At 44.8% G+C, this 15,171-nt stretch overlaps 1 protein-coding gene across 1 annotated transcript; it reads left to right on the top strand.

Moving 5' to 3' along the window:
* The first annotated feature begins 943 nt into the window (after positions 1-943).
* Positions 944-14,045, top strand: Apobec1 (apolipoprotein B mRNA editing enzyme catalytic subunit 1). Its single transcript, XM_050164180.1, has 5 exons — positions 944-1,328; positions 4,546-4,573; positions 8,896-9,293; positions 10,210-10,328; positions 13,819-14,045. Exons 1-5 carry the CDS (start codon positions 1,313-1,315, stop codon positions 13,942-13,944), a joined length of 687 nt encoding a protein of 228 aa, XP_050020137.1. The 5' UTR covers positions 944-1,312; the 3' UTR covers positions 13,945-14,045.
* Positions 14,046-15,171: the final 1,126 nt, after the last annotated feature.

Raw genomic sequence — 15,171 nt, forward strand, 5'->3', positions numbered from 1 at the left:
AAGGATGTGTGTATGGAGGTTCATCCTCAATGGCCCCCAAGTCACAAAAGTGGGCAAACCTAGGGTACCACTGCCTGGTCTGTAAGGCTGACCAGTGGGGCTGCTTTACTCCCTGATCTTCAGGCAAGCTTTATTTATTAAAATACAAATGAAATGCCACTACAAAGTCTGGGACAGGAGGAAAACACAAGCTAGAGTCATCTGGGAAGAGGGAAGAAATACCCCCGTCAGATTGGCCTGTAGGGATGTCTGTGGGTGTTTTTTTTTTTTTTTTAATTGATGATTGATGTGAGAGGACCCAGTCCACTGCGGGCAGTACCATCACTGGGGAGGAGGCCCTGGGGTGTATAAGCAGGCTTAACAGGCAAAGGTGAGCGAGCCAGTGAGCAGCACTCCTCCATGGCCTCTCCATCAGCTCCTGTCTCCAGGTTCCTGCTTGAGAGCCTGCCCTGTTTTCCTCAGCGATGGTGTGGGACATGGAAGTATAAGCCAAGTAGACCCTTTCCTCCCTGAGTCGTGTTGGGTCTTGGTGTTTATCATAGCAAGAGAAACCAAACTAAGACAAGACCCAGTGGGAGACATAGGTCTTGAGAGAATGATCTCAATTCTGAGGAATGGTGCTGACTCCCAGAACTGAACTTGACCCTGACAGCAGAGGTGATCGCTGTAGATGTATAGCACATTAGCTTTTTTTTTTTTTTTTAAATTAGGGCTAAAAATTTCAAGAGTGGACTTAGTCATCCAGTTAACCTTCCCTTCAAGAGCCCCAGACCAGCACACTAGTTATCTGACTCAGAGACCAAGGTCCAGCCGCTTTTGCACCCTTAGGTGCCCCTCCCTTCTCTGACAGAGAGATGGAACAAAGGACAAATGAGAGGAAGTAATAGGTGAAAACCACAATATTCTTGCCAGGTCACGCCAAGAAACAGTTTCATTTTCTCTGACCTCTGCGCTGCCTTCTCTCCCAATCTTACTTGAACTCGAAGAAGAAAGCCTTGTAAATTTAGACATCACCAGGAAACATCTGAAATTTATTAAACATATGAAATTTCAAACTATCAGTTTCTATTCTGCAGAAGTGACGATTCCTGTGCCTTTGGGTTCCTCCCTGTGGAGGATGAAAATCCAGATGCCACTTCCTTCTTCATTTACATAGGACAGCTCTCAAGTAGCTGCTGCCACTCAGGAACTAGTCATCCTCTGTCTACGCGGGTGACTGTGGCACTCCAGAGGAAACAAAACGCAGACACACACTTGGCAGAAGTCATCCTCGCCACACACGCTCGGGAGGAAGGAGTCCAGACAGAGCAAGATGAGCTCCGAGACAGGTAAAGGGGGTGCCAGGTCCTGGCAAAGTGTGCAGCAAATTTTTTTCCTCTTTACTTTGCTTCTTTCTATGCAGACTTTTGTCATGTTGCCCCAGACTGACCCCCAACTCCTGGCCTCAATGATTCCCCTGCTTCCCTCAGCCTCTTGAGTATATGGAAATGCAAGTGTCTGTTGCCATGCTTAGCTTAAGTCCATGGTCTGGCCAAGTGCGCATCAATTATACATGCGTGTAACCTGCTTATGCTTGGGTCCCTAGGTGCTTTCCAACTTTCCTATTATGATTAATACATTAATATTGTTCTTAAGATGAATTACTATTCTGATGGGGTATTTATAGCTCCTAATGATTTTGACAAGTAACCCTAAATCAATGTTGGTTTCATGGTAATAAAAAATTTAAGTTAGTTGAGTCTGGTGATATAGCCTTATAATTCTAGCTACTTGGGAGGCTGAGGCAGGAGAATTACTCGTTGAAGGTCTTTGTGCACTACAGGGAAAATTCAAGACCATGCTGGGTAATTTAGCAAGAACCTGCTTTTAAAAAAGATGGGAGAGCTGGAGGGGATGGCTCAGCAGTTAAGAATATTCGCTGTTCAGCCGGGTGGTGGTGGCGCACACTTTTAATCCCAGCACTCGGGAGGCAGAGGCAGGCGGATCTCTGTGAGTTCGAGGCTCAGTCTGGTCTACAAGAATTAGTTCCAAGACAGGCTCCAAAGCTACAGAGAAACTCTGTCTCAAAAAAAAAAAATTGTTGTTCTTGTTTGATTCCCAGTGCCCACATGAAGCTGCTCACAACTGCCTGTAACTTCAGCTCTAAGGGTTCCAATCCAATGCCCTCCTTTGGTCTCCACAGGCACACACACACACACACACACACACACACACACACACACACTTAAAAGCTTTGTTTTTGCTAAGAAGAGTTATGGTGTAGCTTAATGGTAGAGAGCTTGCCTAGAATATATGAGGCCCTGGGTTAAATCCCTCAGTGCTGCCCACACTTCAACCTGGAAAAAGTAAAACTAAAGCTAAATAAGAAAAAACAGAAGCAGTAGCAAATGGTTTGTGTGCTAGCTGGCTAACTAGACAGTGGTAAATAATGTCAGCCAGCTGTGGTTACTCCCACCTCTGATCTCAGGAGTCTAGAGACTGAAACAGGCGATTACAGGAAATTTGAAGCTATCCTGGGCAACATAATACACTTCAGACGAGCCTAGGCTACAGTATGAGACACCCCCTCAAAACCAACCAACCAACCAACCAACCAACCAACCAACCAACCAAACAACCAACCAACCAACCAAACAACCAACCAAACAACCAACCAAACCAACCAACCAAACCAACCAACCAACCAACCAACCAACCAACCAACAAGCAAACGGTCTGGGGATGTAGCTCAGTTGGCATAGATTTAACTAACATGCAGGAAACCCTGGGTTCCACTCCCAGCACCATACACAGCAGACACAGTGGCTCACGCCTGTAATCTGAGCTTTTGCGAGGTGGTAGATGAAAAATTGCAGGCGGAAGACGTGCCGGCTTTGGAAGGAAGTGACCTCAGAAGAGCTGAAATTGGAGCCCACGCCTGAAATTGTTTTTCTTATTGTCTTTGGTAGGGTTTAAATCTTTGGAGATTAAAAAAAATATTTATTGTTAAGACGTGGTCTCCAGTAGCCGGGACTGGCCTTGAACACACTGAGTAGCTGAGGATGACCTTGAGGATTTCTGAAGCTCAGAGATGACTAAAACAGTGTTTTGGATACATTTGCCTACTATTTAATTGGTTTGGGGCTGGACACAGAAAAGAGTGGAAAAAACAAGGTTATGTGATCTTTTTATTATAAACTGACTCTCAAAAGCAAACAAAACACAAGCCAGAGTAACGGTGCCCAGGGCAACGGTAGAGCCAGGGCGACCATGAGCCAGGGCAATGGTGGAGCTGTCTGGGAAGGAATAAACCCTTCCTTCTGTAGGCTTCAGCCAGGGAGATAATGGTTCTGATAATTGCAACTCACATAAAAAAGCTGTAAGAAAAAGATCAAATTTGTCAGAAGCAAAAGCACCTTACTGTAGACAGATTTTTATTTTGGGCCACCAGCTCACAAAAAAATGACACAGAGTCTTATTAATTGTGAAAGCTCAGCCATAGCTTAGGCTTGTTTCTAACTAGCTCTTATAACTTAAATTAACCTGTATTCTAAATCTATATTCTTCTATGAGACTAGGTTGCCTTTACTCTGTATGGCCTATCCTGGTTCCTCTCCGATCCCTTTCTGTCCCCAGAAGTCCCTCTTAGCCCCTTCCTACCTAGTTAGTGGTCATTCAGCTCTTTATTAAACCAGTCACAGTGACACATCTTCATGCAGTGTAAAGGAATATTCCACAACGCCGTACTCAACAGTTTACATAGGGAGGAAGCAAAGTTCTTCCAAGGACAGTTGTCTGTGGAAGATGTAACCATGATGGTGTTGTGTAAATCCACTTTTGACCTTAAAATCTCCATCTCTGGAAAAACTGGAGAATAAACAGTATACAATTCACCAACAAGAAACGGCCAAAAAGGAAGAAGAGCAGAGTCCACTGACCAGCAATCCTATAGGGACACCCCATCTCAACTGTTTAAATAACCCACTGACCAGCCACACTGTAGGGACACCTCAGCTCAATTGTGGTAAGAACTGAGATCAGCTCTCATGGATATAGGATCTGTCTGTGTTTATCAGAAAACCAGTCTGAAAATAGATTCTAATCATGTATAAAGTATGTTCAGCTTGCACACTACCCCAAAACAAAGTCAAAGAAAGATAGAGGTGAAAATAGAAAATGCTTGTAGAAGACTTTCGTAAAGTTCATCAGTCAGGATTCAGTACTCTGCATTGCTCACCAACATGTTCTGAGGAGAGCGACAGAGTCTGGAGGAAGAGATGCATCATCTATATCCCATAACTTCCAAATTGAACCTCTGGGACCCTTGAGAAGTGACTTCCCCATTAGATTGCTTTTTTTGAGGTCACATCAGAGTGTGGCCTAGGCAGGCCTTGAACTCCGCATCCGCCTGCCACAGTGTCTAGTATGTGGGGATGGGAGGTGCGTGCTGTACCGGCTTCGCTTCTCCAATATGGTTGTAGATTTGGGAGACTAGAACGCGTTTCCATAGCAGCTCCATGCGGATTGAGTGTTATCTGACAAAGCCGTCTGTCTCTTGGTTCACAGGTCCTGCAGTTGTTGACCCCACTCTGAGGTAAGACGTGCATAGTGCCTCCCAATTCAATCACACAGAGATGAACATTTAAGAATTACACAACTATAGTTTATTTTTTAGTGTGCGAATTTGCTTGTCTTTATTAGATAGTAAGAAAAGGACCTCAGCACTTGTGAAGGGGACAATATTTATACTTAGTGTAAAAAGAAAATAAGAGGATTTTTGAATATATATATGTGAGTTTATTTGTTTATTTTCTTTTACATACTTTAATATTAATTAATTAATTAATTTTTTTTTTTGAGATAGAGCTTCTCTGTGTAGCCTTGGTTGTCCTGGAATTCACTCTATAGACCAGGTTGGCCTCAAACTCACAGATATCTGCCTGTCCTTGCCTCTTGAGTGCGCCGCCACTGCCCAGCTCATTCCATATCATTTTTCAAATAATGTTTTCTATATTAACATTATTCTGGATATCTGGCTTTCACAGGACATGCTCATGGGTGCTGAGTGGGAAGTTGCATGCTCTCATCAGAAGGATTTTAGTGATGTCTCTGAGCAAGGGCAGAGGAGCCAGCTCCCTCCCATCCTTCTCCCACCCCCTCCCCTGTCTCCCTGCCTTTAGGGAGTGAGATAAGTCATCTTGTCATCATGCCTCTGTCATGTGGAAAATCACGTTTCCTGGTGACACACAGAAGTAAATATGAGCATGTTTTAATTATTTGTCTTTTCCTTATTTATTTAATCTGCCTTTGTGTGTTTTAAAAATCTGTTTTTCAGTCGGCAGTGGTGGCCCACACCTTTAATCCCAGCACTCGGGAGGCAGAGGCAGGCGGATCTCTGTGAGTTCGAGGCCAGCCTGGTCTACAAGAGCTAGTTCCAGGACAGGCTCCAAAGCTACAGAGAAACCCTGTCTCGAAAGAAAAAAAAAAAAAAGAATCTGTAACCGTCTAACCAGCTACATCATTACCTTTAAGTTTATTTTGTTTTGCAACTTAGAAATCACCAACATTATGGCCCACTTAATAAAACAAACAAACAGGAAATTCCTTGTGTGAAAGGGGTGTGTGAGTGGTAAAAGTTTGAAAAGCCAGGCCAGGAACATCTTCTTTGCTTTAGGTTTCCCCTTGTCACACACCCATAAGACTCTCGCTGTAGCATGAATGAATGTCCAAGTGTTGATGTTTTAAAAACCAGCGCTGTGTGCCTGGTGCCTAGAATCTGTCCATTCTCACAGACAACTGCCTGCCCCTGCCTCCCGAGTGCTGGGCTTAAAGGCATGCGCCTCCCTGCCCAGCTCATTCCATATAACTTTTCAAATAACATTTTTCTATATTAGCATTATTCTGGATATCTGACTGGATATCTGACATGGGATACTCTGTCCACTCTCTGCCATGGTCTTCTTCAAAGACTTATGCAAAATCTTGGCAGAGGTATTATCTGTCTGCCCATCCATCCATCCATCCATCCATCCATCCATCCATCCACCCACCTATCTCCCATCTATCTATCTTCATAAGCTGCCCTAGAAGCCAGAGTGAAATCCAAAGGCTTAACTCCATGATGAATGTTTTTCAAGAAGGCCACTATCCATCATGTGGGTGTGTGTTGGCTTTTTCCTGGTCCCCACAGGCTCCAGGTTCCTGGATGTGCCATCCTCAAGGGAACTCGAGCCTCTGTGCCACGTCTGCCATGGCCTGTATTCAGAGAGGTCAGGGGTAAGGGTTGATATTTCTGTTTTCCTACCTGTGGTTTTGAGCAGTTTCTGCTGCTTCTTATTGAAGGCTCTTTCAGAAAAAGAATCGATCAGTTTTTGGTCTCTGAAAAACTGTGTTTTTTGTTTTTCAAAACAGGATTTCTCTGTGTAACAGTCCTAGCTGTCCTGGAACTAGCTCAGTAGACCAGGCTGGCCTCGAACTCATAGAGATCCACTTGCCTCTGCCTCCCCGAGTGCTGGGATTAAAGGTGTGGGCCACTACTTCCCGGAAAAACTGGATTTTTATAGACCACTTAGAAATGACTTCAGCAGACTTTATCTACCTATCTTAGCTTTATCTATTTTCCGTGCATGAATGTTCTGATCACCATATGAATGCCAGCTGCTGCTGAGGCCAGGAGAGGGTGCCTGACCCTCTGGAGTTACAGATGGTAACATGAGCCTCCCCACGTGGGACCTGAACCCGGGTCCTCTGAAAGTGCCTTCTCTCCCGCTCCCGGACTTCTGTTGCTGTTGTTAATTGACTTGTTCTGGTTCTGCTGACACATCCTTGGGGGATCTGAGGTTCTGCTCTCATGCAGAGTCCTGACTTCAAGTGGTCCAGATGGCAATGGAGGGCGGGAAACTACAGGTTTGGTTTGGTTTTGCATTTCCACGCTTTCTCAGCTTAATCGCTAATGGTCGCTGGGATTGGGAATAACTCCTATATCTTTTTGCTTCTGTTTAAATGAACTGGAACAGCCCCCCCCCCGCCCCCACCCCCGACCTTAGCACAACTGAAGCGTGATGGAAGTAACATTCAAGCACTGGAATCCAGCGAGTAGGCAGCAACACCCGTGAAAAAGGGAGCCAAGATCAAATCCATCGAAGTCACAGTTCTGGGAAAGATGCTAATGCACCAGCCTTGCTTTTTGGCTTCTGCTTTTTTCCCCTTCCGCCTGACTGTTCTTGTTGACCGAGGCATGTCAACACAGGATGTGGGTGTTGTGTTTGAAATCTCACCCGGAGAAAGGCTCAGGACTGTGCTTGGATCCTGAATACATCAGTGTAGTGGCTAGGAAATACTTCCTAAAGGCTTGGACCTGGTCTTCTCTGGTGGATCCCCCACAACATTGCTGGAAATTCTGGGGAGTCTGTCCAGAGCCACCACATGTTCCTGGGGAAATCTGGGTCTCATCTTGGGATTGGACCCTTAGTCATGTTAATAAAATGGGTTTAGAAAGAAGTACAAGAAGCCGGGAGGTGGTGGCGCACGTCTTTAATCCTAGCACTCGGGAGGCAGAGGCAGGCAGATGTCTGTGAGTTCGAGACCAGCCTGGTCTACAAGAGCTAGTTCTAGGACAGGCTCTAAAGCTACACAGAGAAACCTTGTCTTCAAAACCAAGACAATACAATACAAAACAAAAACCAAAAATCAAAAGAAAAAACAAACCAAAAGAAACTAAAATAAATAAATAAATAAATAAACAACAAAAAAAAAAAAGAAAAGAAAAAAGTACAAGAACAGTTATGTGAGAGATTAAAAGAAAAACCACAGGGCAACCAAGATGTTTATCCCAGCAGCTGCCCAGAAGCATAGACAGGGGAAAGAAAGAGAAAAGTTATCTATTTAAGTCAGCCTGGAGATCAGCCCCACGGTGGACAAGCAGCCACATGTCATAAATGGGAGCCTTAGAGGAAGAGCCACGCCTGCTGTGCTAGGGAAAGCGTGCTTAGGCTCCAACTAGTGTCCCGAAGAAAAAGGCAGAAAAGAAGCAAAACAAAGTCTTCCAGAGTCGGGATTAAATGCGTTTACAATAATTTCATTAGTTTATAATAATTTCATTATTAACGAAATGCAGTGATAGAAAGCCTTGGAAATCACGGTAGGAGCATGGAGCAGTAAACTCCTGCCCTGGTCCCTTCGCTTGGTTGGAAATGGGTTCCTTCCCTACTTACTGGCGTGTTAGCAAGCCACCTCTAAGGCCGTGCATTTCGGGGAGGACAGTCATTTCCATGTTCCCATTTTAGAACTCCCAGGAGCCCTTTGGATTCCTTGGCAAACATGGTAGTTCTGAAAATCCCCAAAGCTTTGTCCCTCGCAAATCCCATTTCCACGGGGTGTCCTTGTGAAGTTTTAGATAGTGCCTGAGAGCAGCCTCGGCCATACGCGGTACGTGGCCTATGTTGGTCACATTCTCAGCCTTCCCCAGCCAGCTCCCAGGCCAGACAGATGGGAAAATCTACTCAGCAGTGTGTGAAGTCAGGGAAGCAAACCCTCCTCCTCCTGCATCTCAGGCAACGTCTCTGGGGCTGGAGGGGTCCAGTCCGCACCACGGATCAAACTCCCAGGATGCTCTCTGTTGTGGAGCAAAGTAACACTCAGAGTGTTAGAGGAAGATGTTCAGCACTGACCTCTGACCTCTGCACGTGTACATATGAGCAAGTGCATGTGGACATATGCACGCGAACATATATGTACGGCACACACACACACAAATAAATAAAGTATAAATAGAACAGAAATCAAGGTCAGCCCTGGCTCCATATCAAATTCCTGGCCAGCCTAGGATATGTAAGGTCTGGTTTAAAAACAACAAAGCATGAGGGGAAAAAGTTTCTTAGATCCCCTGGACTGCATGGGAGTCTTTTTGTGTTTCAGAAGAAGAATCGAACCCCAGGAGTTTGAAGTCTTCTTCGACCCCAGGGAGCTTCGGAAAGAGACCTGTCTGCTCTATGAGATCAGCTGGGGCAGAAGGCACAGCATCTGGAGACACACGAGCCGAAATACCAACAAACACGTTGAAATCAATTTCATAGAAAACCTCACCTCAGAAAGATCCTTTCATCCATCCGCCCGGTGCTCCATCACCTGGTTCCTGTCCTGGAGTCCCTGTGGGGAGTGCTCCAAGGCCATCACAGAATTTTTGAGTCAGTACCCCAATGTGACTCTGTTTATTTATGTAGCACGTCTTTATTACCACATGGATCCGGGGAACCGGCAAGGACTCAGGAACCTCGTTTGCAGAGGTGTGACTGTCCAGATCATGACCGAGCAAGGTAAGAACAGAATGGTCCCGAGGGAGTGGTGTTGGTGATGCTCGGATGGAATTCCCGAGGGGGAAGTTCAACATAATGTGAGGAGGGACCAGTTCTGACCTTCACAGCAAGGGATTGATGAACAAAAGCCCTCCTTTCCTAGGTATCTCTGCCTCCAGCTCACCTAAAATGAACTTCCTTTTAGGGAGTGTGACCCCTTCTAGGAACAAATACGCAAAGCCTTTGAGTTTATGCTTGGTGGTTGTTGCTGCTGGAAATTGAAGCAGGTGCTAAGCATATATGGGAGGCAGGCAGGCTCTATATACACTACTGAGCTACATTCCTGCTCTCCTTAGTTTTTATTCGAGACAGGGTCCTTAAATTGCTACTCTGAGCCGGGCGGTGGTGGTGCATGCCTTTAATCCCAGCACTCGGGAGGCAGAGGCAGGCGGATCTCTGGGAGTTTGAGGCCAACCTGGTCTACAAGAGCTAGTTCTGGGACAGGCACCAAAGCTACAGAGAAACCCTGTCTCGGAAAACAAAAAACAAAACAAAACAAAAAAAACTTTGTTGCTACCCTGCACTCGCCACAGGCTAACCTTGAATTTTCAGTTTTCCTGCTTCAGCCTTCTGAATAGCTTGAATTGCAGGCATGAGAAAATGTGCCCAAGTATGTATGTAAGTATGTATGTATGTATGTATATGTTTGTTTGTTTGTTTGTTTGTTTTCCGAGACAGGGTTTCTCTGTGTAACAGCTCTAGCTATCCTGGAACTTGTTCTGTGGACTGGGCTGGCCTTGAACTCACAGAGATCTATCTGCCTCTGCCTCCTGAGTGTTGGGATTAAAGATGTGCGCCACCACCGCCCGGACTCCAACTAATTTTAAATAATTTACCATTGCATTTGCTAGATGAACCAAATTTTGTGTTTCTTTAGAGTATTGTTACTGCTGGAAGAATTTTGTCAACTACCCACCTTCAAATGAAGTTTACTGGCCAAGGTTCCCAAATGTGTGGACGAGGCTGTATATACTGGAACTCCTCTGCATCATTCTAGTAAGTGATTCTGGCTTTCTGCTTTTTTCTGTTTTGAGATAGGGTCTTCTATAGTCTAAGCTGCTCTTGAATTTATTATGTAGTGGAGGATGACCTCGAATTCCTGATCCTTCTGTCCCCACCTTCTGAGTACTGGGATTATATTACAGTCTTGTACTCCCTAGTAAGTTCCTCCTCCTCTTCCTCTTTTAAAGCATCTCTGTGTCTTTATAAAGGGATGCTGCAGAGGGCGCCCTGGAGCTGGAGATAGAGGTGCTTGTGCGCCCCCTGGTGTGAGTGCTGGGAACTGAACTCTATGAATGGGTGCTACAAGAGTTCAGGTGCCCACAGAGGGTCCCCTGAAGATGGAGACAGTGGTGGTTGCTGCTGGGGTCCAGCCTCAGCAGAGAAGTGGGTCTCGAATCTGGGATGTCTGGAAGGCGAAATGAGTACACAGAGTACACAAATGCAGGATTCTGATGCAAGCTGACAGGCTGTCAGCTGCAGGGCTTCTTCTTCTTCTTCTTCTTCTTCTTCTTCTTCTTCTTCTTCTTCTTCTTCTTCTTCTTCTTCTTCTTCTTCTTCTTCTTCTTCTTCTTCTTCTTCTTCTTCTTCTTCTTCTTCTTCTTCTTCCTCCTCCTCCTCCTCCTCTTCCTCCTCCTCCTCCTTCCTTCTTCTTCTTCCTCCTCCACCTTCTACTTCCTCCTCCTTCTCCTCCTCCTCCTCCTCCTTTTCCTGAGCTTCTTCTGCCCTGAGCTTCAAATCTCAGTCTTTTATTGCAAATTTTACACAAGGAAAATGATTCTGTTTTCTTGCCACAGGTTAATCATTACCTGAGCAAAGGAGTTCACAAGAAGTAAAAAGATTCTTTGAAGTCAGAACATCACCATTCATTATAACATTTTCCCAGTGCCCAAGCCCCATGCCAGCCACTATATTCTTAATTCTTAGCTGAGTTAATCATAAAACAATTTCTGAGGCTTTCACCTCAGAGGGAAACTACTTGCGGTTTACAGAAGCATAGTTCAGTGGGTTTTACTCCATTGTCATACCTTTCCCATTGTTGTTCCTCACAATTCCAATTTTGACTTATAAGACCATGGGAAGCCAGGCGGTGGTGGCGCACACCTTTAATCCCAGCACTTGGGAGGCAGAGGCAGGCAGATCTCTGTGAGTTCGAGACCAGCCTGGTCTACAAGAGCTAGTTCCAGGACAGGCTTCAAAACCACAGAGAAACCCTGTCTCGAAAAACCAAAAAAAACCAAAAAAAAAAAAACAAAAAAACATAGGCAGTCAGCCCCAAAGCCCTAGGTTCTTCAGAAACTTTATTCATCATAGTCAAGTTCTGTTCTGGTTCAGTATAATTCTTTTGCCAAGTTTTATATCCAGGTAAAAAATAATTTCTGCATTTTTCCTAAATTTCCCCAATTCTTTCATCAGTCAGGATTTCCCCCATAATCTGCTTTACAGCTTCAGCGCCTGCTTGCTCTATCAGATCAGGAAGACTCATATTATCATACAGCACATCCATATTTTCAGAAGCCACTGGTGTGGAAAGAGAAAAAGAAAGTGAAGAACAAGTACACTAATAGAATTGCTGTAATCAGAATCAGCTGTAACATTGCCAAATGTGTATACAGACTCCATAGAAGCAGTCCTGGGGCACATAGGTGTTTTCTCCTTGGTCCTCAAGTAACACGCTCAGTTAGCTGCCACTGGGTTGCCTGGAGGGAATTGCTTCCTGCATCTCAGGAACCACATGTGGAAGAGGGCTATGCTTTGCTGTCTCCACAGTTTGCAAGCCCCCTGACATGGGTGCTGGGAACTGAACTCTGGGTCCTCTATGAGCACAGTCTGCGCTTGTATCCTTTCCTTCACTGTTGCTGTGATAAACCTCATGACTGTAGTAAGGAGGCTGCTCGTTTGTTCCTGGACACTTAGCCCTGAAATAATCACACAGAAACTGTATTAATTAAATCACTGCTTGGCCCATTAGCTCTAGCTTCTTATTGGCTAACTCTTACATATTAATTTAACTCATTTCTAGTAATCTGTGTATCGCCATGTAGCTATGGCTTACCAGCTTAATTTTCCAGTGTCTGTCTCAGGCAGGCTACATGGCTTCTCTCTGACTCTGCCTTCTTCCTCCCAGCATTCAGTTTAGTTTTCCCCACCTACCTCTGTTCCCTGCACAGGCCCAAGGCAGTTTCTTTATTAACCAATGGTAATCACAGCATACAAAGGGAAATCCCACATCACATGACCAAGCTGATGATAGAAAGAAGGGTTTCCTTGGGCTTACAGCTCCCAGGGGGAGAGTCTACATAACATCAGGGAGGCATGGGAGCAGGCAAAGAAAGCTGAGCTGGACTTGTGAAAGCCCAAGAAGAAGAAAAGAGAGAGAGAGAGAGAGAGAGAGAGAGAGAGAGAGAGAGAGAGAGAGAGAGAGCTGGGACTAAGGGGACAACTATAACCTCTCAAGCCTGCCCCCAGTGATATATTTCCTCTAGCAAGGCTTCATGTTCTAAAAGTTCATCAATTCCCAAACCATGCCACCACCAGACATCAAGTGATAAAATACTCAGGCCTGTGTGGATGTTTCATCCAAACCACCACAGCACCCTAACTGCTGGGGTATCTCTCCAGATCCTCTTATAAGTGTTTTTCCCTCCCTCCCTCCCTCCCTCCCTCCCTCCCTCCCTCCCTTCCTCTTCTTTCTTTCTTTCTTTCTTTCTTTCTTTCTTTCTTTCTTTCTTTCTTTCTTTCTTTCTTTCTTTCTTTCTTTCTGTCTTTGAGACAGGGTCTCACTATATAACCTTGGCTGGCTTGGAACTCACAAAAACAGACCTGTTTGTTTCTCTTCCTCTTAGTGCTGAGACTAAGGAGTGTGCCACTCCCCCCCCCCCCTTTCTCAGAAGTCTACATAAGTTTACAGAAAGATGTGGCCTCCTTTGTGCTTCTCTTCTGAGGATTTCCCCATATGCCCTGGTTGCATTTTTTTTTATCATTTATACTGCATTTTAGTTATTTAACTTATTAGCTTATCTTAAAATGAGAGGACAAGATAATCTGAATCCAGGCATGGTGATACATGCTTGAAACCCCAACACTCAGCAGGCTGAGTCAAGAGGATCCTGAGTTCAAGGCCAGCCTGGGCTATAAATCTAGACTGTAGCTCTAAAATCTGCACCACCACGGCCAAAACAGCTTCCTTTAGTGGAAAGCAGGTAGGAAGAGGGAAGGGACCGGTCAGTGTAAGGTGTATCTGGAACGTGTGGTGACTCCATTTTGTCACACGCATCGCTGTCGCCGTCACACTTACTGGGGCTCAATGTTCCAAGGGGTCTTGTTTCATAGTGGTTGAGGTCAGGCACACTATTGAAGAAAAGGTGCCTCATTTGGATTCTTGGTCCAAATGATGGCTCAACTGAATCCCAATAGACAATTTTAAATGTTTATAGTAATAATAGTGTTAATTGCTACTGAGGATAAAATATAATCTTTGTTTCAGGGACTTCCGCCCTGTCTGAGGATTCTGAGAAGAAACCAACGCCAGGCTACCCTTTTTACACTTGTTTTTCAAAGATGCCATTACCAAAGGATCCCACCCCCCATCATTTGGGATACAAGGATGTGACCTGGGAGTTGGAGATGAATAAAATGACTGCTTGTATGTGTACTGTTTGGATGGCAAGCACTGATGATGCAATAAAAGTGGCTGCCATGGAGAATCAGGAAATCAAGCTGAGGCTGTCTCTCCTGGGTCGTGTACTAGCTATATACGTGAGGCCCTAGGTTCAGTGCCCAGAACTCCCAGGAAAACAGAGAGAATCTAGAAATTGAGCCAGGCATGGTTGTACATTCCTGTAATCTTAAAACTTGGGAGGCAGGGGCACCAGATCTCTGTGAGTTCAAGGCCAGCCTTGTCTACATAGCAAGACTGAGGCCAGCCTAGGACCATAGAGTGAGACCTAGGCTATAAAAAAAAAAACCCAAAACCTTCAAAATCAAGAATCTAGAAATCGAAGATTCAGGTAAGGTAAGGTGGGCATTCCTGGACTCCTAGTAATTGTGTGGTAGAGGCAGGAGAATGACAAGTTTGAAGTCAGCTTGAGCTACACAGTAAGTTTGAAAACAGCCTCAACAGCTATGAAATTCAGTGTGCTGTCTTTTGGGTTATACCACCTCACCAGCTTGTGTAATAGGGTTGCTCAGACCACCTCACCAGCTTGTGTGATAGGGTTGCACAGACCAGCTTACCAGCTTGTGTAATAAGGCCTCTCAGACCAGCTTAGTCATTTGCCTGCCTTCCTCTCCAAAGACTGTCATGGCATACAGCAGTCCCTGAGTATAGTGAGAGGTCTCTTGTTTGTTCCTGGCTGCTCAGCCTCATAATAATCACATAGAAACTATACTAATTAAACCACTGCTTGGCCTATTAGCTCTAGCTTCTTATTGGCTAACTCTTACATATTAATTTAACCCATTTCTATGAATCTATGTATTGCCATGTGGCTGTGGCTTACCAGCTAAGGTTCTGGCGTCTGTCTCCTGTGGGGCTACATGGCTTCTCTCTGACTCTGCTTCCTTTCTCCCAGCATTCAGCTTAGTTTTCCCTGCCTACCTAAGTTCTGCCCAATCAACAGGCCAAGGCAGTTTATTTATTCATCAATGGTATTCACAGCATACAGAGGGGAATCCCACATCACCTCCCCTTTTCTTTTTAAATGAAAAGAAAGGTTTTAACTTTAACATAGTAAAATTACATATAACAAAACAGTTATCAAGAAAGAGTTGTAATTACAACATTTATATCTACTTTATTTTTATTATAACTAAGGAAAACTATATCATTACTATCTAC

The sequence above is a fragment of the Alexandromys fortis genome, unplaced genomic scaffold (genome assembly GCF_014885135.2).
Source record: "Alexandromys fortis isolate MF-2015 unplaced genomic scaffold, M_Fortis_MF-2015_v1.1 scaffold_150, whole genome shotgun sequence".
In the NCBI taxonomy this organism is placed as follows: domain Eukaryota; kingdom Metazoa; phylum Chordata; class Mammalia; order Rodentia; family Cricetidae; genus Alexandromys; species Alexandromys fortis.